Here is a 27,129-nt window from a genome sequence, read left to right as displayed (position 1 = left end):
AACAAGAGTGAAAAAGAAAGTGAAAAGATACTCAGCAATATCTGGAAATGAAGATTGAGAAACGTAGTAGCAGCGTGTAAATGAGAAACAAGTTTTGGATCATGGCGCATTGATAGTGTGAACTTTTTAAATGTAACTTTAGCAAATTTTACTACTTATGAGTGTTGGGTCCTTTGTTACAGAAGGTTTGGCTTCAAATGCACCTCCTATAGTAGGAGATGGTGTTAAAAAAAAAATACATTTATTGTTTTTAAATTTTCCTCACAAATCTTTTACAATGTTTTGCAATGATTCTTTTCAAGGGTTTGAAAATCCCAAAAATAATGGGATGAATGGATTGATTGGCTACCTTGAAAGTGTGGTGCAATTTGAACCAACTAGCATATGTGATGCTCATGATTTTTATTTTTTTGGTAATATTCACGATAATGTGCAAATCAAGAACAAAGTAAAAGATTTGGATTAATTGCAACTTAATTTTATTTTTAATTTTTTTTTAAGTTATTATAATTTGTTCAATAATATCATTCATATTTATACTAGCCTCTGAGCACGCGCTCACGCGCGTGCTCAGAGACTTTTCTATTTTTTGGGTGAGGGTTAGTTTAGAACATTTACTATAATTTGGGATTATTATATTTTTCAATCACAAAAAAAATCTAGGGATGTGATGAAAAATTATTTCATCACACATAATACTCATCACACCCCTAAGTTTTTTTTGTGATTAAAAAATATAATAATCCCAAATTATAATAAATGTTCTAAACTAATCCTTATCCAAAAAATAGAAAAGCCTCTGAGCACGCGCGTGAGCGCGTGCTCAAAGGCTAGTATTATTTAAAAACTTAAAATGGGGTCTCACAATTTGTTCGCTTGCGAATGACGGCAACAGTTTTATTCGGCAGAAGGGTTAAAGCAAAAGTTGTTTGATTCTCAAAAAAGAAGAAGCAAAAGTTGTACTATAAATTTTAGTTTTCAACCACTTTTTCAAAAAAGCTATCAAATTTTCTCTTTTTAAGGACCCACCGGGCCGAATCTGGACCCCCCCAAAAATAAACCCGCTTTGAACGACCCGCATCTCCCTCACATTTCTTCTCCCCCGAGTATCCACTCTCTCCTACTCTCTTTCTCTCTCTCTGTCTCAAGCTCTCTGCATCTACACCTACAACTTGTCAACTTCAACCACCAAACCATACCCAATAAAATGTCGAAACCAAAATCAAAATCAAAACCGAAACCAAACCCAAATCGTTGTAATTCCAAACCTTCACTCGCCAACTCGGTCATGACTCAGAGCCAACTCATCGACTCGCTCACCTCCCACATCTCTCTCTACCACTCTCGCACCGCCGCCGACTCAGGTCTTCCTCCGCTCCAAAACTCAAACCCTAGGTCCTCAATCCTCAAATGGTTCTCGTCTCTCACCGTCCACCAGCGCCAGGCTCACATCACCGCCGTCGATTCCAGGTTCGTCCGAGTCCTCGTCGACATGCTCGGCAAGGTCCGAACCCACGGCCACGGCTGCTTCATTGTCCTCCCCGATATTCCTTCCCGCGACGACCTCCCCAGCTTCTGCTTCAAGAAGTCGCGCGGCCTTCTCTCTCGCGTCGCCGAGTCGAACCGCTCCGAGAGACTCGTCGCCGAGTCGGTTCGGCTCTTCTCTTCGACCGAAGGGGAAAGCGTCGGCCAATGCTCGTGCTCGGTTCGGAGCCTCGATACGGTGACGGTGAGCGAGGAGTTCGTGGAGGATTTGGAGAAGTTTGTGGAGACCATGGATGAGGTTTCGAATGGAGGGTTTTTGAGAGGGGAAGAGAGCGAGTTGGGGTCGGATTGGGTGGAATTGGAGTGGTTGAAGGCCAAAGGGTACTATACAATGGAGGCTTTTGTGGTGAATAGGTTGGAGGTGGCGCTGAGATTGGCGTGGTTGAACTGTAATAATGGGAGGAAAAGAGGGGTGAAGTTGAAGGAGAAGGCGAGCGCCGCGGCGGGCGTGGCGGCTAATGTGTATTGGAGGAAGAGGGGATGTGTGGATTGGTGGAGGAATTTGGATGCTGCCGCGAGGCACAAAATCCTGACCGTGGTGTTGGGGAAATCCGCAAAATCTTTGGTACTTTTCTTGGGACAAGTCTTAGTGTTTGGTCATTTGTTTATTTTTTTTCTGATTTTGGTGATAGATTGTATAATGTGGCATTTTATGTGTAGTTAAGAATGCAATTTCGTATTTAGGAATACGAGTGGATTTGTTGTAGTAGCAAAATATAGATGCACTGAACAAACCAAAACCAAAATATGGATATATTGAATGCAGTAGAATTAGTAAAAACTGACAGAGTATGATTTTGCCTAGGCTAGAATGGTAGTGAAATCCATTGCTGACTCCAAAATTTTGGTATTAAGGCTTTGTTATTGTTGAAGTTAAATGTTTGGGTAATATATGCATTGATGGAGAAGTGGTTTTAAGTAGAAATAGTACATATTTTGAGGGTGAAGTGTAATTCATTTATAGAAAGTTTGTGAGTAAAAGGTTAACATATGGAATGGTCTTTGTATGAAATGGGCGAATCATATTTCTTTGTGGTTAGGCTTATGCAAAAGTTTTGGATATTTAAAGACATTGCAGATTTATGAGCCATACCTTATACAGTAACTTGGCTGATTTGGTTATCTGGCAATGATGTGATGCTTGATAAGTGGACTAGATCATACCTCATGCAATTCTTTAGAAGGTATACAAAACTGTTAACCCCATGTGTGATTTTGATTTTGATAAGTTAGGGAACCTTTCTAAAAAAATCCCCTTGAACTCGCCTATAGCCTGGTAAAACCTATGGGCAACTAACCCCACCTGCCAAAGCAAGTTTCTAGGTAATCCATGGGCATTCACCTTTGATGGGCTAAGCAGTTTATTCTCATGCCTAGGAGCAACCCTGTGTGTGATTTGTAGGATAAACATCAGAATTTGTGTAACATAGGATCTTGTGCCACGAAGACGTGCTTTTTTTTGTTTCTTATTTTATTTCTCCTTTTTTTTTTTTAGAAGGATCTGTTGCATCGTGTGTGCAAATTTGACTAACATACAGAATATTTACTTGTGAGAGAGAGAGAGAGAGAGAGAGAGAGAGATTGCCTTTCATATTAAATAACACATGATTGAACCATGACGGTTCTACAATTGACTAATTGCTGGTTCTAGTAATTTTTATTACACTTTGTACTAAATTTTTGGTTGCTATTAAATTTTCAGACTCATGAGATTCTGAAGGAGGCAAGTACAGTTTTGGAGGATGAGATGTGGCTTTTTAGTGCAGGAGCAGAACATCCGGTGAGATACAATCATACCATGGAAATGCAAAGGACTATCCCCAGTGTCGCTGCCAAGGCAGAGTTTGGCTTGATCAGTACCTCTGCTTCTCTTCTTGGAAAACCAACTTCCTTAGCAAATGCATTTAATAGTTTGCTTGTGCTTCATGATATTATCATGATGATATCATCATGTCACCATGGTGAGTATGATAAAGGGGAACTGTTTTTTAGTAAATTGGGATCTGTTTGTACCATTTCTGATTGTATTTTGAGGAAACTGCGAGGATTTCTCAAGGTTGTTTCACTTGATTGTACAAAACTTGAACTTCTGGAAGAGGGAATTGAGAAGTCATTACCTAATAAATCCAAAGAAAAGCCTGGTGCTTGTAGCCGTAGAAAAAAAGGGAGAACCCGTAATATGAAAAGGGGAAATCCTATTCCAAGGTCTCGTCTAGATGATTTTCCATGTGACAAATCTCTCACGGTAATATTTTATGCTATAAAGCATTTGCTGAAGTCCTTTTACGTGCACATACACACATTGAGATATTTAGTGATAAATGTTCCAAATAATATTCCAGGATCTTGATTGTGCGAATGCATGTAAAGAGAAGGCAGATTTGATGGAGTCCCAAAAGATTTTTGATATACCTCAGGGGAAGGAGACTTGCAGAGAGACATCAACTGTTCAAATGGTGACAATAATTATTACTATTACATTTTCATTTGAAATCAATTTTCTTTTTATTGGTTTATTGGTATGATATTAATTGTTTGGATGGTTTATAACTGGTAGTTGTTATCAGGAACATGCCCAAGGAACGGTTGTTGGAAAAGTTCAAAATCCTGCAAGGAAGGGTAGGAAAGATAAAAACAAAATGAAAAAATCTGGGTTTAATAATCTCATGGAAGTGAGGAAGTACGAGAATTCAGTCATGGAAGATTCCTCATTGTCTGCTGTTTCTCAAAATGTGGCACGAGATTCTGTTCGAGCATTTGACGATTCAACCACCCTGAATGCCACAGATGATAATAAAATTGGTAATGATATCCTTGCATCAAATTCCAGTCTTCCTTGTTCCATTAATGGGCCTACTGGGGAGGACAATGCCACCCAAAGCATTCAAGGAGATTATGTTAATGGTTCTAGTGAAAGTTTCTGTAATATAGGTTCAGAGTGTTATAATTTATCAAATGATATGATTGAAAAGCAAACTATATCTTTAAGATTAGAGACCTTAAATTGTAATGTACCTTCTGCTGTGCCTGCATTGGGGCTTGATAATGTTTTGAGCAATGAAGATAGCAATTTCCAGAATTGTGAAAATAGAAGTGAATGTGATGTAAAATCAACTTTCCCTGACAAACCAATCCGAGCTTTTGAAATAAAAGATGAATCTGTTCTGGTTAGGGAGCAAGAGAGTGTAAATACATTTGATACAGGACCCTCAAATTCTTCAGAGCACCCACCAAATGAGTGGCCCAATGTTACTCCTGTTTATTTTCCATCTGTTAGTTCACATCTCCCAGCTGCCACTGATCGATTGCATCTGGATGTTGGTCGGAACTGGCATAATCACTTCCAGCAATCCTTCATACCCACAATGCATCCTGCAAGAAACTCTCCAATTGAAGGCGGGTGTAACCCAATTCTGTCTCGACCATTGTCAATGAGTTTAGATTGGCCTCCAGTGGTTCGAAGTACTTGTGGACTGGCTCCCTCGGTAACCTATAATTATGATTCTGGATTTATCTCAAGGCGGCAGTCTACTTTCCCACAAAGTTTAAATGCTCACAGTGTGCAGCTTAATGCTCCGACCACTGATGATGAAAGGAAGTATTCTGGGGATTTCACAGATTCACCTGATCTAACAAATGCACAGGAACTAGCAGATGAATGTGACAGCCACTGGATATCAGAGGAAGAAGTTGAGGTGCATGCTGTTTCCGGGATAGATTATAATCAATACTTTGGTGGTGGTGTGATGTACTGGAATCCTTCTGATCTCCCAGGGACGGGTTTTTCTCGACCTCCTTCCCTTAGTTCCGATGATAGCTCATGGGCTTGGCGTGACGCTGACATGATTAGGGCTGTTGATGACATGGTTGCCTATTCTTCTTCATATAGTACAAATGGTTTGACTTCACCTACTGCTGCTTCATTCAATTCTTTTGATCCTTTGGGGCCTGGACACCAGCCTATTGGTTATGTAATTCCAGGAAATGAAATACCTGGCAAGATGTTGCATTCCTCATCAACATTGGCAGATGCGGTGGCTGAAGAGGACAGTTCTGGATCTTTGCCAAATTTACCTAGCGATGTTGAAGGGAAGACAGGAGATTCCCTTCCTTATCCTATTTTGCCACCAATCGTCGTTCCAAATTGGTCGAGGGGATCAAGAGATTTTAAGCGTAGTCATGATCACAAAAGCCCTTGTGTTCCTTCTACGAGGCGGGAGCACCCTCGGATAAAGCGGCCACCGTCACCTGTAGTGCTTTGTGTTCCAAGGGCTCCACGTCCGCCACCACCTTCCCCTGTGAGTGACTCCAGAAAACTAAGGGGTTTTCCAACTGTTAGATCTGGTAGTTCCAGCCCTAGGCACTGGGGTGTGAGAGGTTGGTACAATGATGGAAATAACTTGGAGGATGCTTGTTTGCGTATGGATGGTGCTGAAGTTGTTTGGCCTTCTTGGAGAAACAATAATCTGTCAGCTCGTCCAATGATTCAGCCTCTACCTGCAGCTTTGCTGCAGGATCGGTTGATTGCAATGTCCCAGCTAGCTCGTGATCAGGAACATGTAAGTATAGCTTCTATTTTATATTGTTCTAAAGTTTTTTCTGGTGTTTTGCAATGCATTTATTAGATGAAAATATCATTACACAGCCAGATGTTGCAATCCCTCTGCAACCACCAGAGTTACAGAGCTGTCCTTCATGGAAGACCTCAATTTCTTTGATGCACAGCCTCCTCCATGATGAGATTGACTCATTCTGCAAGCAGGTACAAGGCTTTTTTTCCATTATCATGATTACCATCATTGTCTGTCATTATGGCCATCATCATTATTCTAGGTTTTTTTTTCTCCACTCAAAATTTGCATTGAGAATTTGTAGCTTTGCCCTTATTGACTCCAATAATCCATGTGACATTACAAATATGATGGTGTCCAAGGTTGCTGCAGCAAATATGGCCAGGAAGCCCTACATAAATTGGGCAGTCAAGCGAGTTACACGATCTCTCCAAGTCCTATGGCCCAGGTCTCAAACACACATATTTGGTTCAAATTCAACAGGTTTATCCCTTCCAACAAGTGATGTGGACCTTGTGGTTTGTCTCCCTCCAGTGAGAAACCTGGTAAAATTCTTGGTTCAATAACTACTTTACCCTGTGCTAGTACTTTTATGGCAAACACCTTATCTGCAAGACATATGCTATAGGAACCCATTAAAGAAGCTGGGATATTGGAGGGTCGTAATGGTATCAAAGAAACATGCCTTCAGGTATGTTGCCAATTATGTACATCGGTATTGCAGTACTAAGGCATTTGTGGCAAAACAGCTGTTTGTGTGAGTTATATATTTCTTGATGTTCTTTATCGTGCAGTCTGAAACTCTTTGGGTTCTCAATAAAATCCAAAAAAATTGTAAATGTTATACCTAAGATTGTAACTGTTTAAAATATACTGAGATATTCTATACAATCAGATTAAGGGAAATCTCATTGATGTCACATTGAATTACCTGAGAATCAATGATGCTCACAACAGTGTTATTGGTGCTTTTAGGAGTTGAAAATAAGCCAATATTTTGCACCTCCTCAACCATTTTCCTTGATTACTGTCCTTCTACAAACATTTCTAATTACTGCCAGAAAATTCGGAAATAATTGGAGGTGATAAGGAATGACAAATGTGTTAGAGCCTTTTGGCAGTGGGTGCAACTTGGTGCAGTGTGTGTTAATGTTATTTATTTCTCTTTTTTAAGAGCAGATGAATTCATCAGTACTAATATCATCAAACATACTTCAAATTATTACAAAAAAGAAAAAAAAAAGATCAGATATAATAAAACTGTGAATGATTACTGGCCTTGTGAATTCAAGCCAAGCTTATTGGTTAATTTTTTTTCCCCTTTCTTTTATGCAAGTACTTTTAGTGTCTATCATTGGTGCTCAAGGTTGTTGATCAACGACTCGTTTGGCCTTTCTATACACATGCAGTCAACCTTAGCTGGTAGCTAGGCATGGGTTTCTTGATTATTTAGCCAAAGTTTCATTGCACATTGTGGATTTCTGTTATTGGGTGGAATTTGATGTCAGAATTAAGAGATGGATTAGAGGTTCCACAATTTTAGGTCAAACAGCAACATTCTTTTCTAGACCTGCATGTTCCCATGCTTAATTGGACTTCCATTACTTATTTCTTTTACACTAATGATCATCAGGGTTTTGGAAAGGGGTCTTGAGGGCCCTGATTTAGCATGCTGATAGTAGAAGATTGTTGATGCATGGCCTACTGTATTGGTCCTAATCTGATGCAGAATTTTGCCATTTGGTTCTGACCAAGTGTTCCTCACTTTCCCTCTTTTCATTTTACACTATTTTTATTATTACTCTTATAAAAATAGTATAAAATAATAGTAATAATAATAATAATTTATTGGTAAGTAATTATTATTATTATTATTACCTATCTAAAAATAATTTAGTACCTCTGTGAATGCCAATCTTGATACCAAGACTCTATTTGATGAAGTGTGAATTTTAGCATTTAATCAAGCTAACGATGGTTAGCTGCCATGGAAGTTAATGGCAAATGAGATTTGCATGACCGAGCACCTTTTAATAAAAACTCATGAAATGTATACATCAATTACAAACTGAAATTCCAAAGCAAGGAGTAAGGGAGCTTTTGAAGTGACAGCAAAGTCTGTAATCTTTACTTTTTAATGGTGTGACTTTTTTTTGAATGAGATGTTAATTTTTGCAGGTGAATGATTAGATACACAATCTTGTTTTCAACCGCTTATGTTTTCAATATATATATTTTTTCTAAACTTAGTTCTTCTAAATATTTTGTTTGTGGTGCATGGCATTTGTATCTACTTCAAAATGGTAAATTTTTTCTCACCATTAGTGTAAACATAAACTAAATTAGATTCCTAGAAGAGGGTGCATAAACTTGTTGATACTGATTATTGTGGTTCTGTTCATGATTTTTTATTTTTCTATTTTATTTGTAATTTTTACTGTTGTTATTACAACCTACCAATTTTGTATTTGAGCATGCCATGCTTCTCACATGAATCTCATCCCCCCCCCACCCCCCCCCCCCCCCCCCCCCAAAAAAAAAGGCATTTGAGCTGGAAATGTTCTCTATTTTTTGGTCAAGCTCTGTTAAGTTGCTTTTGTTGTTGTTCTTTGCCGGTTAAAAAATTGAGATTTTGTTGTATTGGTATTTCAGCATGCAGCTAGGTATCTTGCCAACCAGGAGTGGGTAAAAAATGATTCCCTTAAGACTGTGGAAAATACAGCTGTAATGCCTCTTCTTTTAAACTCTGTTAATTTTGCTTCTCTTTAATCTTATATGTTTCTTCTTATACTGTTCCCTTTGCTCTTAGATACCTATTATTATGCTTGTGGTGGAAGTACCTCATGATCTCATTACCTCTTCTGCCTCTAATGTGCAATCACCTAAGGAGGAGACAACTCACATGAATGGTGAACAAGGCAATAATGTTTATTCTGATACGGTTGTTTTAGAAGATTCTGCTCTGCCAAGATGCGCACAGATAGATTGTGATACTACCAATGATTCTAAATCAGTTCGTCTTGACATCAGTTTTAAGTCACCATCACATACAGGATTGCAAACTACAAAGCTGGTAATTTTTTTTGTAATATAGTACTTTTAGCTATAAGATCCTTACCTTTTAGATAGTTATTAGAATATCTACTTCAAGTTCTACCCATGATTCACTCAATTTTGATAAAAGGTTAATTTAAGTTTTTGGGGTTAATGCCCCTGGATTACCCGACAGCTGGTTTTGGCAAGTGGAGTCAATTTCCCATAGGTTTTACTGGCTAGAGGCGAGTCCAAAGAGCTCTTCTTTAGAAAGGTCCCTACATAAAAAAAATTTTAAAAAAAAACAGTTTTTTCATAGATTTGATCAACTATGCACTTTTGTTGCAAGATATTAGACATGGTAATGTGGATTCTAGTTAGCTCAAGTGGTAAAATCTTTTGTCTTAAAACAAGAGACTAGGATGCACGGACACGAATACAGGTATGGGTACGACATGGCGACACGAGCAATTTTTGAAAAATTATAACATGAAACGGAAGGTACGACACTAGTAAGACACGGGTACATCACCCTAAACAAAGTGTCCGTGCATCCTAGATAAGAGATCTAGGGTTCAAACCCTATCTATACCAAAAACCAATTGGTATCATGGCTTGAAGATAAGGAACAATTATCATGGAGCGGATGCCTTAGTGTGAATTCTATCATACCTATATAAAAAAATATATAATATAGATGGTAATAAGGGTTTGCTTGACTGCAATTAATCATTGCTGATGATGTACTTTAGCTTAATTGTGATAGTGTAAGAAGAATACTAGGTTAAGGGTTTCTTTGTTTCACTTATCAAAGGGTCTTACTGTTGAGCAGTTTCTATGTTTCTTAGTCTTGGACTAGAGCTTGTAATCCATTTCTTGAAACCAACTTCAGAGGAACATTAGGGCATGCATGCCAAAGATTGATGTTTTAGTTGAAGACTCTTATGGCCTGTTTGGATTGAGGGGGAGGGAGGGGGAATAGAGGGGAGTAGAGTAGAGTTGGTCAGACCATTAAGGGCTGTTTGATACATGGAATCCTGTGTTCTCATGAAAGTTCACATTCTTGAGTTCTTGGATTCCTGGGGTATGCCCTCTTCTTTAAGAAGCAAAATTGACTTGTGGGTTCTTATTGTACTTGAGGTTTTGAAAGTATGGTACATCTATTGTCTTGGCTCAAAAAAAGAAAGTATGGTACATTAATATGTGTCTAGCAGTGTTCTTGCGAGGAGGGCTTATTTAGATCTCTTAATTGCAATTTGATGAGTTGGTTTGGAAATGTTATATGAAATATAGTTTGAACAGAATCCCACCCTACCCCCCCCCCCCTCTCTCTCCCTCTCCTGCTCCTGCACAGTAATCCAAAAAGAAAAAGAGAAACTGTCCAATAAAATGTTACTTTGAAAGGCCGAACTTTTCTGTAAAGTTGCAGAAACCAGCCAGATGGATTTGACTTCAAATTAGGATGCCACCACAATCTTGGTGGTCTTTACCTTTCTGTGTTTTCTGCCTTAGCTTTGGACACATTTTCCCAATTAGTCTTTCTGAAGTTTTTTATTTTATTTTATTTTTATTTTTCAAGTATAAAATTCCAAATCATATTTCAAGTTCAACATATTTTTTGTTTTTGTACAGGTTAAGGAGCTGACCGAACAATTTCTAGCGGCTACACCCCTTGCTTTGGTACTGAAACAGTTCTTGGCAGATCGTAGCCTGGACCAGTCATATTCTGGTGGTTTAAGTTCCCACTGTTTGGTTAGTAATGCTGCATTAGTCATATTCTTTGAACTGGCTTGTTCTGTGACTAAAGAAGCTGCATGAACATTTTAAAATTCTATGAAACAAGACGCACACTTTGTTTTGGTTGTTCTTTTGAACTTTTACTTTTTCTCATTGAGGATAAAAGAGAATAAGTCAATGGTGATTCTGCATGTGCTAACTTTTGTGCTGTGACTTCTTTTACAGGTGTTACTTATTACACGTTTTCTTCAGCATGAGCATCATCTTGGCCGGCCTATTAACCAAGTTAGTATCAGTCTTTCAACTTCGCATTTTGTTTTATGTAGTGTGGATTTTTCCCTTATTAATGACATATTGCACTTGTTTTATGTCTTATAATTATTATAAATACTCTTTTTCTTTGGGTTTTTTATTTTATTTTATTTTATATTTTGTTTTAAAGATTCTGTTGAGCTTGAAGTTTGTAACATCATTGCTGTTTCTTCTTGTATATAAAACATTACTAGCGCTATTCCTTTTATAAAAAAAGGTTGAATCCAGTGTACAAAGCTTCCACTTTTGGTAGGCAGCCTTAGTTTGTTTATGGAGATGTTGATTCCTTGATTTGAACTTGTGACCTATTGCTTTTTTAATAGATTTCATTTTTTACCGAAAAAGTGTCATTTTTTTTTTATTGGTAAGGTACATGTGCATCCAATGAGGCTTTTTCCTTTTAGTAATAAGAATTTTATTAAAAAGAAAGAGGGCAAGAACCTAGTACACGGGTAGTATTCTAGAGCATCCAAAGAACTAACATTTGAAGTTTTAAAAATCTAAAACATCCATAAAAGAATTATGCACATCTAGTGGGTTTGTTCTTTTGTTAAGTAAATAATTCTTTAAAATGCAAAGGGGTGCTAGCCAAGTTTTTTTTTGATAGGTAAGAATAGAATATTATTAATAAAAGAAAAGCAAGAGAAACACAAAGAGTTCATGGTAGTGAACAAAGGAAAAAAAGAAACAACAAGACAAAAACATCCCCTAATCTATTCTAATAGAAGAAATAAAATCCGTAAGGGTAGAACAATCTGAGAAACCCCAACATCGAGACCAATCAAAGGGGGTCCTTTGGCAAAACTCTAATAATTGAACCACAGTTTTCCCCTCATCCCCAAAAGCCCGCCGATTCTGCTCAGACCAAATAGTCCACATTAAACAGCCTGGGACCAAATCCCAAACATAAGTTGTATACAAGGAACAAAGAAAAAAGAAAAAAGAAAATGAAAAAAAAAAAAAAAAACCCTAAAATTGCAACAAAGAAAGTACAAGTAATAATAATAATGCTGTTTGTTCTTTTTCTTGTTGTTCATCATCATGAACAACTTTTACTTTTCCTTTTTTTCTCATTAATAATAATTTTCTGTTTACCTATCAAAAAAAATAAAGTACAAGTAATCTAGGAACCCCAGAAAGTCTATGGCAGAAGATGTAGGAGATGTGGAAGTCCATTCACATAAGGTCTTTAAATTAAGTATTTCAGCTTCAACATGCTCAACTCTTTCCCTGCAAAGCAACAAGAATCTCTCTCCAAAGACACTTCAAGGCACAAAGGAACAACTTTCCAAAGCCCTCATTACTCTTGCCAAAATGCCCCGTCCAACGTGGTAACATCTCCATCACAAAAAATGGCATTACCCTGGAAACACCAAACAAGCTGAGGGATCATAGACCACAGTTTCCAAACCACTGCACAATGTAAGAAAATATGATTCGTTATTCTTTCCATGGACTTTACAAATAAAAATCAATCCATGATAATTATCCCCCGTCTCCTTTAATTATCTGTTGTCAAAGTGGGTTTTAAACCCATGTTCTCACTCTACACCTTGTTCTAAGTGCCATTTAAAATAGAGTTCATTGGCCTTATGGTTCCCCCATATATTTTATATTAGGAGTAAACAAAAATTGTCTTCTATATTCTTGTTCATGTTCTATAATTATGTCAACATTAGACCTCAATTACCAAAGTGGTCTGTGGTAAGTCTAGGAAATATTTTACTCAGAGATACTTCATCCTTCTTGGAAATCTAAATTGACTGGAGAATATTTTGTTATATGTTATTGAGGGTGTACAATAGATGCTTGTATGAAATTAGAACACTAGGGGTCATCAGTTGTGGAGTTTCATGTATAGTATTTTTGGGCTGGAAAGCACTGACATGGCATTTTGCCTACTGTGCCACTGTCGGACATGGGAACTCATGGGACACGGCTGCATGTGTCCCAGCCTTTTTAAAAAAAAAAAAAAAAAATTTATCGGATATGACTGGGACATGGCAAGGGGAGAAATTAAAAAAAAGAAGTAAAAATCACCCAAAATCAGATAATTTCTTTCCTCTCTCTCTTGGTCTCTCACTGACTCACTCTCTCTGTCTCACTTCAATCTCCCACTTCTTCTTCTTCTTCTTCTTCTTACGTAGCTCCAGCAGCCCAGATTCTTCGATCTATTTCTCTTCTGCGTTTTGTCCTCTCCTCTGGTTCTTCACTTCTTCTCCTTTTTATTTTTATTTCTTGTTGTCCGCTGCTTCTTCTACTTGATTTTGTGTTGTACTCATGCCCGTATTTGTGTCCGTGCTTCCTAGTGTTTGGGATATACAGGGTTCTACCTGAGAGAGTGATTGATCTTTTGTTTGGTTGGAGGAACTGGATGGGAAAACATTCATTGGACATTTAAAATTTGGGTTTGTTCTGTTTATTGTGGATTATAAGGTGGGAGTGCAATAGGCGTACTTCTGAGGATATGGAGAGTATGGGGGATCAGCTCCTCTCCCTATTTGCAGGAACCTTGTTTGATTGGTCTCATGCTTGGGGACTCACAACTAGAGATTCCATTCCAATGTTCATAGAGTCCCTATCTTTTTTAATTATTTTGGCTACTTTGTGTACTCTTTGTATTAAGTAGTCTTCTTTCAATAAAATCATTCTTACCTATATAAAAAAGAAAGAAATTAGTTCATTAATCTGCATCTAATGCCTTCCTTATTCTCATGGTGGCTTTTTAAGTTTCTTAAGTGGATAGTAGATGAGCAAAAGTGTCCACCTTTTTTGAAATTAGGTAACTAATAACACTTGGGACTTGACATGTTGAATAGCCAACCACATCATACTGGAAGGCATTCATGTAGGAGGCATCATCCTCTATAAGCATGAAATGTACTGCCTTTTTTTGCTGCTATTGTCCTTAAGTTCTTTGCTCATGAATACTAACAATATTTCTGAAGTTTACCTTGGAATGCCAGGGCTGGAAACCTTGTGGGGGATGTCATATTTATCCCCCTGTAGAGACATTTTAGGAATTTCAATACTCTGAAATGATTATATTAGTTTAATGGGTGGCCAATGGACTTTAGGCCAAATTTTGATCTCCTCTTCTCCTGCGGAGGAGTGGTGTCATTGGTGGGTAAGGTCATGGGATCAAGTCCCATGGGATATCTTGTGTCATATACCAGGTGAAAGAAGAAGATGAGATTTTATAGTTTCTTACCGCCAAACTAATAGTTTTTCAAGTGGACAGAGTAGTGACAAATCTCTTGTAAAGATCCAATGAAATGCTAGAAATGTCAACCATCACAGTAATTTGGACACCATTTCCCCCTTAAGTACTTTGGCATGTATTTTTTTTTTTAAAGATTAACATTGAGTAGTGCATAACAAACTTCAGCACATTTCTTGAGTTTTATGATTGTTGATGTTTTGTTGGTTACTTGACAAAGCTGGCAGAAAGGAGGAAACAAAATTCTTATTTTACATTATTTGGTTCCCAACATATAGAAACCTCACGTTAAGGAAGCTAAACAGCTACATTTTAAGTCCCACCTGCCCCCTTCACAACCAAAATAACTGAACTAATAAATAAATCTAAAACACTTACCCTACCTACTTCCAACAATCAATCAGGAAACCATGTTGTTAAGGTTTTCAATTCTCTAATTTGAATATTCAAATTTCTTACTTATCAAATATATATATATTTATAGTGTCAAATTTCTTGTGGCTTGGTTAAATGCAAGGTTTGCAATTTTATGCTTTTGTTCTCTTTCTTCTGTTTCCAATTTGTGCTGATAGTTTTTAAGTGAATGCCTTTGGCTAATTACCGCTTTACTGTTCTTTCAGAACTTTGGAAGCCTTCTGATGGATTTTCTGTATTTCTTTGGGTAAGTAAAATGCTGATATCAAAGTTTTCTCTTTCCTTTTTGAAAGTTGTTATTGAATTGAAATTTCACTTTGAATAAAAAGTTATTTAGTAGATACAACACAATATTTATAGATTTATTACTGTTTATCATTCAACCTCTGATTTTCCAGGAATGTATTTGATCCTCGCCAGATGCGTATTTCAGTACAGGGAAGTGGAGTTTATATGAAACGAGAAAGAGGTTGTAGGTAATAGCAACACCCGCTTGCTTTCTATGTTGAAATCTATGAATGATAAGTGATTTCGTGATTTCCCTAACATATCTCCATTTGTGTAACGTATTGACAATCTTCTGCTTGTAGTATTGATCCAATTCACATTGATGATCCTCTATATCCAACAAATAATGTGGGGAGAAATTGCTTCAGGATTCATCAGTGTATCAAGGTAAGCTAGTGAACCTTGTTGCTGTTATTACTTTGATATGATAAATTTTTCCATGGCATGATGATGAAGAAAGGGATTAAACTCTAAATTGACCTGTGTGATAATATGGTGCTTCATAGATAGCTGCTTAACATTATTAGGTAACTTTCATGGTTGTTGATCATGCTTTTCTGAAATTGTAGGTAGAGTTTTAACTTAACAAAAACAAATTTTTGGTAGAGTTTCATTATTATTAAGTTGTATTTTAGCCAATGAACTCTAGCTCAAATGATACCTCCTCTTGTATGAAAAAGCTGGAGAGTGAGTTCATGGGCTTAAGACCCTCCGAGTGCATGCGTAATTACCAATAAAATAATTCTTAATTTGTATGTTGGCATGCACACAATTGTGGCAACATATCATGTATGCTTAAAAAAAATGCCCCCAATTCCACAATGGCACATTAGCGGACAATCTCTTCACCTTAAGTGATGCCCAAATTACTGACAAGCTAATTAATTGTAATTTTAAATATTTTCTGCTACCCATTTGTAAGCTTCAACTGCCTGCTAACATAATTTTACTTTTTAAAAAAACATCTTTCTTTTGTATAAGAACTTTCCGTGCATGTTGGTGGAATGACTTTTGTGATTTCTTTTTGGTTTTATTATATCTCATACTCAAATGTATTATGTTTCAGGCATTTTCAGAAGCCTATTCTGTTTTGGAGAATGAGCTTATGTGCATTCCTGATTATGGCGATACTTGTTTGAGGCCACCATATAGACTGCTTCCAAAAATCATCCCAAGTATTGATGTATTATAGTGGTTCTTACAAGCTGAAGAGTTTATATGTGTTTGCAAGGTATTCTTCAAGTCACTAGTTATCAAAATACTAATTTTTATGTTTGGATTAATCCTTTCATATTTCTGTTTTGGTTTCTTTGGGCCTCATCTTTTAAGTATTGAAGAACGTAAGAGCATCAAAACTGTATGAAAATCAGTCAAGATGGAACTCTGAAGTTATGATAGTTTATTAACCTTCTTAAAAAAAAATTTCAACATAGGATATATTTGGAAATTTGTACACCTGCCTGTAAGTGGGCTTAGGAATTATAGATGGATATGTTTAGAGTTTTAGACTTCAAACTAAAAGTTTTAGTTTGAATATGGCTTGGAAGATTGAATTTAATGCTACGTTTGTTTGGAGTGAAAATAGGAAGGATGGAAAATGGGGGTGAGAAATAGGAGAGATTTTGGGTTGGAGGGGTGTTTGGTTGGAGTGATTCTGGAGGAGAGAAAATGGTGGGGCCCAACTGTTTTTTTTCTTGGGCCCACCTTTTTTCAACCCCCCAAATTGGAGAGAAAATGGGGAGGAGAAGTGGTTGGATGGAAATTACTTATCTAACCCTTCCCCTCCCCAGTAAATTCACGTTAAAGGTTTTTTTTTCCCTGGTTCTTTGCAACGTTAAACACATAAACTCTTTTCTTTCTTTGCAATGTTAAACACGTGAGCTTTTTTTTTTTTTTTTTTTTTTTCTTTCTTTTCTTTTCTTCTCTTTTTCTAGGTTCATTGCAACGTTAAACTCTGTTTTGTTAGATTCTTTTCTCCTCATGTTAAACTCCTTTTTTTCTGGTTTCTTTGCTCTGGGTTGCTTATTTTATTAAAAAACAATACTTTATTTTCCTTTATAAAATATTTATATAAAAAAAGTTATGTAACAGGGGTATGAGAGTAAATTTGTACAAACTCTATTTTCAATCCATCCATTTTTTCACCCTCTAACCAAACACAATTGAGGGAATTAAAATCTATTCTATCTCCCCATATTTTCATCATCTCCCCATTTTCTATACTCTCACTTTTCCATCCATCAACCAAATGGACCCCAAGGGTTGAAAGTGGCCTGATATAGAGGATGAAAGGTTGCGTGAATTTTGGACTATAGATGTATGAGTTAAGGGTTTTACTTTTTCATGGCTTGTTTCAATGGGTGTTTTGGTGGCTAATGAGTAGGGAAATATAGGGGTTCTAGGGTTTTGCTAAGAGGGAAGAAAAGAGGTTTGTGACTGTTTGGGGGCTGTGAACTGTATCAGTGTGCTACAAAGAGAGAGAGCTCCAGGCATGCGTGTTCAGTAACCAAATACTCAATGTTTCATTCTCAGAATTTCTGAATTTTTTGAGCATAATAAAAGCTTATTTATATAAATCATTGACTCGTACTTAGCTTATTCTAGGATTCATAATTTGACTACTAAACTTACAACCTAATAAAGTCCAATAAAAGATTAACTTGGACTTGAAGAAAAAAAAACCCAAAATATTTGGACACATGAGAGGCCCCTCCCAACAAAAACTCTGTAGTACCAGAATTGAGACATCCAAACAGTGAGTAAATCTCTTTTTTCGTTGCTGAATCATTATCTTTGAACAAAGTGGTTGTTTTTATAAATTATTGATGGTCCCATTAGATGAAGCTGATAGAAATGGTGAATTTATTTATTTTTTGATAGGTAATCAGAGAACTATTATTAATGATTAAAAAATGAATAGTACAAGTTGTTCATGATGATGAACAACAATAAACAGATGAAACAAACATCAAAATAAAAAAGAGGGTAATCAGGAAGTTAATCTAAGGGAAAACATAAATTCAGAGAGAGAAGAAGAATTAGTAAAACCCCAAACTCAAAAAGACTACGCTTGCATAAAACCTTTTTACTCATCCAATGTCTTCTCATTGTCCTCAAAGGAGCGACGATTTCGTTCCAACCAAACAATCCACATTAAACACCCTGGAATCAAATTCCAAATGTTCGAATTATGCTTCCCAAGCCACTGATAAAAGGGTGAATTTAACATAACCAATTGTCTTACACTCCCCTCCACATGTGGACCAACACATTTTAAATGGGAGGGAGAGTGGAAATAGGGTTCAAATTCATTACCATTTGCTCTAATACCGTGATAAAGTACCGATTCCCCTAAAAGCTGAAGTTGATAGGAAAAGTTGTGAATTTAATCACTTAATTAATATTCTAATAGTTTTAAAATTTGAAAATATCAGTGAACAAAAGGAATTTTTTTTTTTTCAGCTTATTAGTTCATATATTTTGCCAAGCATTGCTTGGAGTTTGGGATTGTCATGATATCAGAGTCCTAAGTTCTGTTATGGTTGTGATCAAGATGGTGCACCATACTTCAATGAAGAGCACTCCCGTCCCTTCCCTCCCTCACAACTTTTGAACCAGTGAATGCTTGACTTCCTTGTTTATCCTTTTGATTTAGGAGTGTATTGTTTTGCATCTAGATTCTTGTATCTGGGATTTATTGCTGTCTTACCATTCTTTGACATTGACATAATTGGTGGGGTGTTCTCATATATCACTCAATATATTCTAAAGTAATTATATCCAATTTTTCTGTAAATGTCTGTTGCTCTATATCTTATCTTAGTACAAAGGCTTTGAGAAGTTTAGTTTTTAAGGGACACTTTTGCACTTGTGCATGAGCATGAAAAATGGTAGGTAATGTACTCTGGGTAGCAGAAAGTGCTCTAAATTTAGAACAGGCAAGAATACAGAAACTTAAAGAGGTAGATGAAGGAAACCAGGCTTTGAGGTTGACTTACAATAAGGTTTTGCTAACGCTACAAGGATTAAGTTTTGAAATATTGGAATTAGGATATATGTTTTCTTAAATTTTATTTTGGATGTAATGTTGTGTGGAGGCCTGGCTGCCTCAGATTAGTCAGATATTGTTTCTACTATCTCTTTTTTATTCTCATCAGTATGGGAGGGATACGTACTTTTTTCATTGAATCGAAGCTTTTTCAGTTGGTGGTGGAGGAAGGAGGGAATTTCTTTGTGTTACGTATTTTTGAACGGGGCAAATACTTCATGAAATCAGTGTTTATGGGCAAAAGCGTGGCATTATGGTTGATGAAAAATATAGAACATATGGTGACTGGGGTAAATCCCAAACAATTTTTCACGCTTAGGGAAGGTGATACTGCCTACACCTTGCAACGGGGATCAAACTCTTTTGGTTAGTTTTTGCTAGTGACTGAACTCAAAATTGGCGGGCTCCGGAGGTCTGTCATAATCCCTGAAGGGAAAGAAAAACATGGTTGGAAGGTATTTGGTCTAGAATTGAGGAAGATGTTAGAACCCAATCAATATGCCTTTGGTGGTTCAAGCCAAGTAAAGTTTATCCCTCAGCCATAGAAGCGCAATTTAGTGTTTCATCCATCTCGGTCTTTTGTTGAGACAGTGAAGGGTCCAATGCAGGCAAATGGTGGTATTCATTCGTTCCATAAAGCCAAGAATGTAGGGTAGAATATTATAGATGAGGCGATGGGGGAGAAACAGCAGAATAGGACGAAAGAAACGACGGCAGTGCCTCTGAATCAATCTCGGAATCAAGTGGTGGATGGTCCGGTGGGTCAGCCTGGTACAACAGCCATGAGGGGAGGGGAGGGGAGGGGAGAGAGGGGAGCATTAAGTTGGTTATTAATTTAGGTGAGAAATTACCGGAACAAAATCAAATAAGATCTCCGTTAAGTTTCAGTTTGAATTCAAATAAAACTGAAAATGGCAAGGGGCGTGATTTGAGGGATACACGATGGACTGGGAAGGGATTAATAGTGGAGGTGGCCGAGAATGGGAAGAGACAGGTTTCTTGGGATAAGTCCAAAGGTGGAAAAACTTCTTTTAAATGGGTGATATGGGCTGCCATTGAACAGAATGAGAAGCTGTGTATCAGGTTGGGCCCAAAACAGCCCGTATCCCACTGTGAGTCTAATTTAAGCCCCTTGATTACAAGCCCATGTATTTTAGAGGCTGGAGAATGCTCCAACACTCTTTTAGGCTCACTCTTCTCTACATTTAATCCCAATGAGACTGAAGAGAATCCCATGGTCTTTACAACTGGGTTAGTGACACCAGCGGTTATGTCAAGGAGCGATGACGATGAAAGGAGCCTCTCGGTCAATTAGGTGCATGTGGTTTGGCCGGTAGGGGCGATGCAGACCGAGGCAGAGGGAGTTTTGTCAACTCATCAGTGTTGGGTTTCGCTGGTGGAAGTGTTGGGGTGCACCGAGTCTCTTCTGAAGATGGGTTTTAGTTTTAGCTCTGACCGGAATAGTATTTTAGGCTTTAATATGTTGTTGGGTGGGTTGATTTCTGAAGGTAAGATGTTGGTGATTCTCGAATTTGTGCCGAGATTGGTTGGACCTTCTTTTCCTGATCTTTTTCTGGAGTTTTTGCGAGTTGGGTCAATGGATTTTGGAGTATCAGGTCAGGAGGTTAATTGTTTTTCTAGTAAGGAACTTTTAAGTCTTCCTAGGGAGGTCATGCTTGTGGAGGATGTAGTTGATTTTTCAGTGGGTTTTGGTGAAACAGAAGTGTCAGATTGTTTACCTTTGCAAACCATTGCTCCGAGTGTGTCAACAAATTCGGCAGAGTTGGAGCAGGCCACTGAGGTATTGAGTATTGAGAATAAGTTAGATATTTTTGGGTGGGTGAAACACAGAATTCCTGGGTTCAGTAAATTGGTTGGGTTGTCAAGGATTCAACATGAGAAGTTGTGCATTGCTCTCTTACAGAGGCTAGAAACTATGATGGAAGTAGCCAATGTGTTACACAGGAAAGAAACGGGTAGCAAAAAAGTGGCTAAGTCCAAAAACAAGGGACGTAGAGAGTTACAAAACTTGATCTGTTCGGTGAATTATGATAGGAGATAGAGGGTGGTCTTGTGCTGGTGTCAGTAGTTGGGGATAGTTTTGTGTTTATGAATATTAAAATGATTTTGTGGAATGTTAGAGGTTTAAATGATCCTCGAAAACGACTTGTGGTGAAGAATTTGTTGCGGGAGTGGAAGTGATGTTGTTTGTTTACAAGAGACGAAAATTGCTAGCATAAATAGACAGCTGGTTTATAGTTTGTGGAGTTGTCCATATGTGGATTGGGCTGTTTTGAAGGCTGATTGTACTGCTGGTGGTATTTTGCTTATGTGGGATAAAAGGGTTTTGGAGAAGGTGGAGGTTATGGTTGGTACTTTCTCAGTTTCGGTAAAGTGGCAAGGGGTGGGGGACGGTTTTATATGGGCATGCTCAGGGGTGTATGGCCCAAATGAGAATATTGAGAGGGGTCATATGTGGGATGAGTTGGTGGGTATTTAGCAGTATTGGAGGATACCGTGGTGTTGCTTTAGGGATTTTAATATTGTTCGCTTTCCTAGTGAGCATAGGGTGAGACATGTTTGACCTTGGCTATGGAAAAATTCATTGAATTTATTGAGGATCTTAACTTGGTGGATTTGCCTTTGGAAGGAGGTAGCTATACATGGTCAAGTGGTACTGATCAACCGGCGATGTCTGGGATTGATAGAGCTTTGGTAACTCTAGATTGGGAGGACCATTTCCTAGATGTTATTCAATGGATTTTACCCTGTCCTATCTCAGATCACAGTCCAATTCTTTTGAAGGCAGGAGGAATGGCAAGGGGGAAAAGTCTGTTCAGTTTTGAAAATGTGGTTGAAGATAGAGGGATTTGTGGATAGGGTTCAATCCTGGTGGAATCGACATTCTTTTGTAGGTACACCAAGTTTCATGCTTGCAAAAAAATTGAAGGCTCTGAAAGAGGACATTGTGCAATGAAATCTCCGAGAGTTTCGTAATGTAGAGCGTCAAAAGAAACAATTATTGGAGGAGTTGAAAAAATTAGACGCCAAGGAAGGGGACTTTGGTCTCATTGATGGGGAGAAAGGTCATAGGGCAGTTTTGAGGTCCCAGGTGGAGTATCTTCTTTACTTGGAAGAAATTTCCTGGAGACAAAAATCTAGGATGTTATGTATCAAGGAAGGTTTAATCATCTAAGGACCTTGGAGGTGAATGGGGTGGTTTTTGAGGAGGAATCCGAGGTAACTAATCAGGTAGAACAATTTTATAAAAATTTGTATAAGGAGATTGAGGGGTGGAGGCCTTTTGTGGAGGGTTTGGAATTTGATCGTACTGGGGATATGGAGAGGGTTTGGCTTGAAAGGAAGTTTGAGAGAGAGGAGATATTTCAAGTGTAAGTGACTTGGAAGGGGACAAAGCTCTAGGTTCGGATGGGTTTGCTATGGTGTTTTATCATCATTGTTGGAGAGTAGTGGAGAAAGATGTCTTAGCGGTTTTTGAAGAGTTTTTTCGACATTGTAAGTTTGAAAAATCCCTTAATGCTACCTTCATTGCATTAATTCCTAAAAAGAATGATGCCTCTAATATTAGAGATTTCCGACTTATTAGCTTGGTGGGGAGTGTGTATAGAATCTTGTCTAAGGTTTTGGCAAATCGATTGAAAGTGGTTTTAGATCAATTGATTTCTGAGACTCAGAATAGCTTTGTGGGTGGGAGACAAATTCGTGACTCGGTTTTCATTACAAATGAGTGAGTGGATAGCCGAGGGAAGAGTAGGGTTCCTGGAGTCATTTGTAAACTTGATATTGAGAAAGCCTACGATCATGTGAATTGGGAGGCTTTGTTGAATTTGTTGAATAGATTGGGCTTTGGAGTGAAGTTGTGTAAGTGGATCCGTACTTGTATGTCCACAATTCAATTCTCTGTTTTGATTAATGGGTCTCCAGTTGATTTTTTTGGTAGTTCTAGGGGTTTAAGACAAGAGGATCCGCTATCTCCTATGCTGTTTTTGATTATGATGGAGGTGTTTAGTAGGATGTTGAGAAGAGTGGATCCGTGGTTTTAAAGTTGAGGGGAGGAGGGGTGGTGGAGAATGTATTACACATCTATTATTTGCAGACAATACTATCCTATTTTGTGATGCGGATGTGGAGCAAATTTTTCATATTCAGTTGTTGTTACTTAGTTTTCAGGCGGTAACAAGTTTGAAGGTTAATGTTCATAAGAGTAAAATGGTTGGCTGAAATTTTGGGCTGCAAAGTTGGAGAGTTGCCTATGTATGCCTTTGAGGGCTTCACATAACTCCCCTTCAATTTGGAATCCTATTTTGGAAAAAATTGAGCGGAAACTAGCTGGGTGAAAGAAGTTGTATTTGTCTAAGGGGGGTCGATTGATGTTACTTAAGAGTATGCTATCTAGTCTTCCTACCTATTTTCTATCATTATTCACAATTCCTACTATGTGGCTAATAAAATTGAAAAGTTGCGAAAGGACTTTCTATGGGGTCATAGCAAGACTCATCTAGTAGGATGTGACAAAGTTTGTGTGCCTATAGCCAGTGGTGGCTTGGGGATAAGGAAACTTACTACTTTCAATGAGGCCTTATTGGGGAAATGGTTGTGGCGGTTTGGGAAGGAAGAGGATTGGTTATGGAGGAGGGTGGTAGTTTCAAAATATGGGGAAGAATGGGAGGGATGGACCTCAAAGCTAGGTAGGGGAGTTCATGGGTGTGGTTTGTGGAGAGGTATTCGCATAGGATGGGAGGATTTTAGCAAGAATTGTCAGTTTGTTGTTGGGTTGGGGAATAGAGTGAGGTTTTGGTAGGATGGGTGGTATTGGGATTAACCTTTTCAATTGGCTTTCCCAAGGCTGTATGGTATTGCCATTGATAAGGAGGTATCTGTAGAAGCTTCTTTGTCAAGGTAGGGGGCGGAGGATAGAAGAATTTGGGATGTTCGTTTTATTCAAGAATTTAATGATTGGGAGATGGATGAAGGGCTGCATTTTCTTCATATATTGGGAGCTAATATTCCTCCAATGGATGTGAGAGACCGGATGAGATGGAAGTTGAATCCTAATGGGGATTTTGACATCTGGTTATATTATAACAAATTAAGGGACTCTCCCTCAATTGTCTTTCCTTGGCTGGTGGAATTGGTTGGAGAAGCACTCGTCTCAGATTTGGAATTTAGTTTCGTTGTGCATCCTTTGGTGTATTTGAAAGGAACGGAATTGGCGGACTTTTGAGGATTTGGATAGTTATAGTGATCAGATGCTTGCTTCTTTTATTGGAACTCTTTTTGATTGGTCTTGGGCACGGAGACTCACGACTAGTAATTCTCTCCCTTCTTTCCTTAGCTCTCTTTCTCTTTGTAATTAATATGTTGATTAGTTTTCTTTTTTGTTTTTTCTCTATTTTCTTCTTCCTGTATTTTTTGGGTTTGCTCTATGTTCTTCATGCATAGAGTAGCCTTTCGTATATATAACATTCTTACTTATCAAAAAAAAAAAAAAAAAAAGAGCATGAAAATTTCTAGCGGTTATGATAAACTCCCATGCTGTCACATGTGAATATTACAAGAAATTCCGAAATGTATTTGCCTCTCTGAGGACTTAAAGTGCATGGGCTAAGTACTTGCTGCTAACCACCCTTGGATAGGCAGGAAAGGCTGATTCACATGGAGGGATAATGAGAGTCTTGTGCAAATAGCATCCCCAGGATTCAAACCAATAGCAGTGTCTTTTTGCCTTAGTTGTTTGAAAAAGCGTTTTCAAAATAACGATTTTAAAACCTGCATTTTAAAAAAACGCTTTTTTAAATCACATTTACGTGTTTGGCAAAACTAATGAAAAGGTGATATTTCTATCAATCAAACATTTGGATAACATTGGTATAAAATTCATGTTTCCTTTTTGAATTACAAAAAAGCCCTAACTATGCTATTAAGGTTATCATATATATTAACTTATTTTTTAATTTAGACCAGAAAGCCAAGAATGGGAGGCTATAAAGATGAACATCAGAAAGTACTTAAAATAAAAAATAAAAAAATAAAAAAAGGGAAGGGTTTGGGTTAACCTGTTTGTCTTTAATAAAACAAAATAACATACAATCAAAAACAGGAAAATTTACAATAGAGTATAGATGAATATAGAGAAGAATGCACATTAATCTAAAAAGGTATAAAGAAAAAGAAGAGAGAGAGTTGATAAGAAAAGTGGGAGAATCTTGTCAAAAGTAGTATATTGGTTTTTGGGCTGGAATCTGTTTCTGTCATCAATTAGAGACGAATTTAACGCATAATGGAAAGAACAGAGAAAGAAGATGATAAATTACTTGAATTTGACAGTAGGCATGGTAGATGAACAACTGTGAGGGCAACAGTGATGTGAGAGACTAGGGGACATGGTAAGGAAGGGGAAGTTTCTTTGTCAGATATTTTGGTCATTAAAAAATTATGAGGGTGATTTGGGTATTGAAAATCCAATAAAGTGCTAAGCCCAAAACGTGATTTGGGGATTGAATTTGATGTTTCCAAAAAGCTATGGGGCATGTGCAATTGTGCAGTTTCTAAATGCATTTTTTTCTTTTTGCGGTTTTCAAAACACTGTTCTTTTAAAATCACAAAACCAAACAGTTAGGCTTTTCGCGTTTCAGTAAAAAAAAAAAAAATGCGTGTTTGCCTAGTGAAATTGTTGGGCCAAATGACCCTAAAAACAAAAAAATTAACAATCACACACACAGAGGATAAGAATTTACATGGTTTGGCAATTTGCCTACATCCACAGGTGGCGACAGAGAGAGTTTCACTATAAAATAGGGAGATTACAACAGTGGCACAAGGACTCTCTCAAGAAACCCAAACCCAAAATACACCCATGCTTCACTTTCACAAGACACAAAACAAGGAATCCCTTTGGTTTTTGACTCTAATATATGCAACTGCTAGGTTTCTCCCACATCACAACACACTTGATCTGCCGCAACACATAAAAGATGTAGAATCAAGAGATGAAGCCCTCTATTAATACTAGGTATACGTTGGCATAAGTTTGTGCCTTTATTTGAGTGGGTCATGGCACTATTCCACAATCATCAAGGAGTAAAAAGAAAATTTATTTTTAGCAACCAAGTGGGAAATTTTTTGATGGGTTTTAATCCCACATAATGCCACAAGAGTGCAATCCACGCACCCTTCTCAAATACAAGCTGCGTTTCATAAGGGAGGGCTTAGCCTGTCTGTTGACTGAGTGGTTGCAATGTTCTTTTCCCATCATCAATAACTGTTCAATTATATATGAAAGGATGAATTTGGTGAATCTTATTTTAAAGGCACTCTGATTTGATATGAAGCACCTGTCACCCAAACGTATCTGTTTCAAACCTTTGCACTTCATAGTTTTCTTATTTAAGACATAGATGATTGAAATATTTGAAGATAGGCTGATGTTTTTTCTAATTTCATCAATTCATTTACTCACTTCTCCTTTCTGCAATTAACTCTTTTTCAAAGAATTCTTTCTAGCAGTGCCCTACATTAGTAATTTTTGACTAATAGGTTTATGCTGCTGTAATCAAATTTTTTATATTCTTTTTTTGGTTTGTAAATGGTTTCTACTGTCGTAATAAAATTTTTCATGTTAGATTATTTTCTATGCTCAGCATAGGATTAGATTTTTTAGATTCAATTTGCAGCTTGATCTTGCAGTTGATCTTTTAAAGTGAAGATACTCCAGGAACTCCAATGTGCAACTGTCAGCATTTCCTCCCAAGTTGAACCTGGTTGATGCTAAAACAGAAATTTTAAACGTGTAAGTGGAAGTACTAATCCTGAAAGCATATTTATATTTTTTATTAATTTCCTTTTCTATGCCCTTGGACTTTTATACATATTTGTATCCTCAATTTCTTGTGCTGCTTGAAAAGTTAGAAGATTTTCAGTATCAGGTTTTCTTGCATAGT

General features: G+C 37.4%; 1 protein-coding gene across 15 annotated transcripts in view; it reads left to right on the top strand.

The window, feature by feature from the left end:
• Positions 1 to 1,013: 1,013 nt before the first annotated feature.
• Positions 1,014 to 27,129, top strand: part of LOC112037447 (uncharacterized) — a 32,083-nt gene continuing 5,967 nt past the window's right edge. For 8 of the 15 annotated variants that reach the window (XM_024070276.2, XM_065768305.1, XM_065768303.1 and 5 more), the window contains exons 1-16: positions 1,018 to 2,110; positions 3,248 to 3,790; positions 3,888 to 4,001; positions 4,113 to 6,104; positions 6,191 to 6,307; positions 6,479 to 6,661; positions 6,745 to 6,807; positions 8,769 to 8,840; positions 8,926 to 9,189; positions 10,782 to 10,901; positions 11,112 to 11,171; positions 15,039 to 15,079; positions 15,231 to 15,308; positions 15,423 to 15,507; positions 16,187 to 16,351; positions 26,876 to 26,978. In XM_024070276.2, the coding sequence (XP_023926044.1) occupies positions 1,208 to 2,110; positions 3,248 to 3,790; positions 3,888 to 4,001; positions 4,113 to 6,104; positions 6,191 to 6,307; positions 6,479 to 6,661; positions 6,745 to 6,807; positions 8,769 to 8,840; positions 8,926 to 9,189; positions 10,782 to 10,901; positions 11,112 to 11,171; positions 15,039 to 15,079; positions 15,231 to 15,308; positions 15,423 to 15,507; positions 16,187 to 16,312 (4,761 nt within the window). In that variant the 5' untranslated portion in view covers positions 1,018 to 1,207 and the 3' untranslated portion in view covers positions 16,313 to 16,351; positions 26,876 to 26,978. Of the gene's footprint in view, positions 2,111 to 3,247; positions 3,791 to 3,887; positions 4,002 to 4,112; positions 6,105 to 6,190; positions 6,308 to 6,478; positions 6,662 to 6,744; positions 6,808 to 8,768; positions 8,841 to 8,925; positions 9,190 to 10,781; positions 10,902 to 11,111; positions 11,172 to 15,038; positions 15,080 to 15,230; positions 15,309 to 15,422; positions 15,509 to 16,186; positions 16,352 to 26,862; positions 26,979 to 27,129 lie in introns of those variants that run through there. The other 7 variants (XM_065768309.1, XM_065768308.1, XM_065768307.1 and 4 more) reach the window with 5 other exon arrangements.

This window comes from Quercus suber, unplaced genomic scaffold (assembly GCF_002906115.3).
Source record: "Quercus suber isolate HL8 unplaced genomic scaffold, Cork oak 2.0 scaffold_920, whole genome shotgun sequence".
Taxonomy (NCBI): Eukaryota; Viridiplantae; Streptophyta; class Magnoliopsida; order Fagales; family Fagaceae; genus Quercus; species Quercus suber.
The sequence above is the reverse complement of the archived record's forward strand: the minus strand, read 5'-3'. Positions and strand labels throughout refer to the sequence as shown.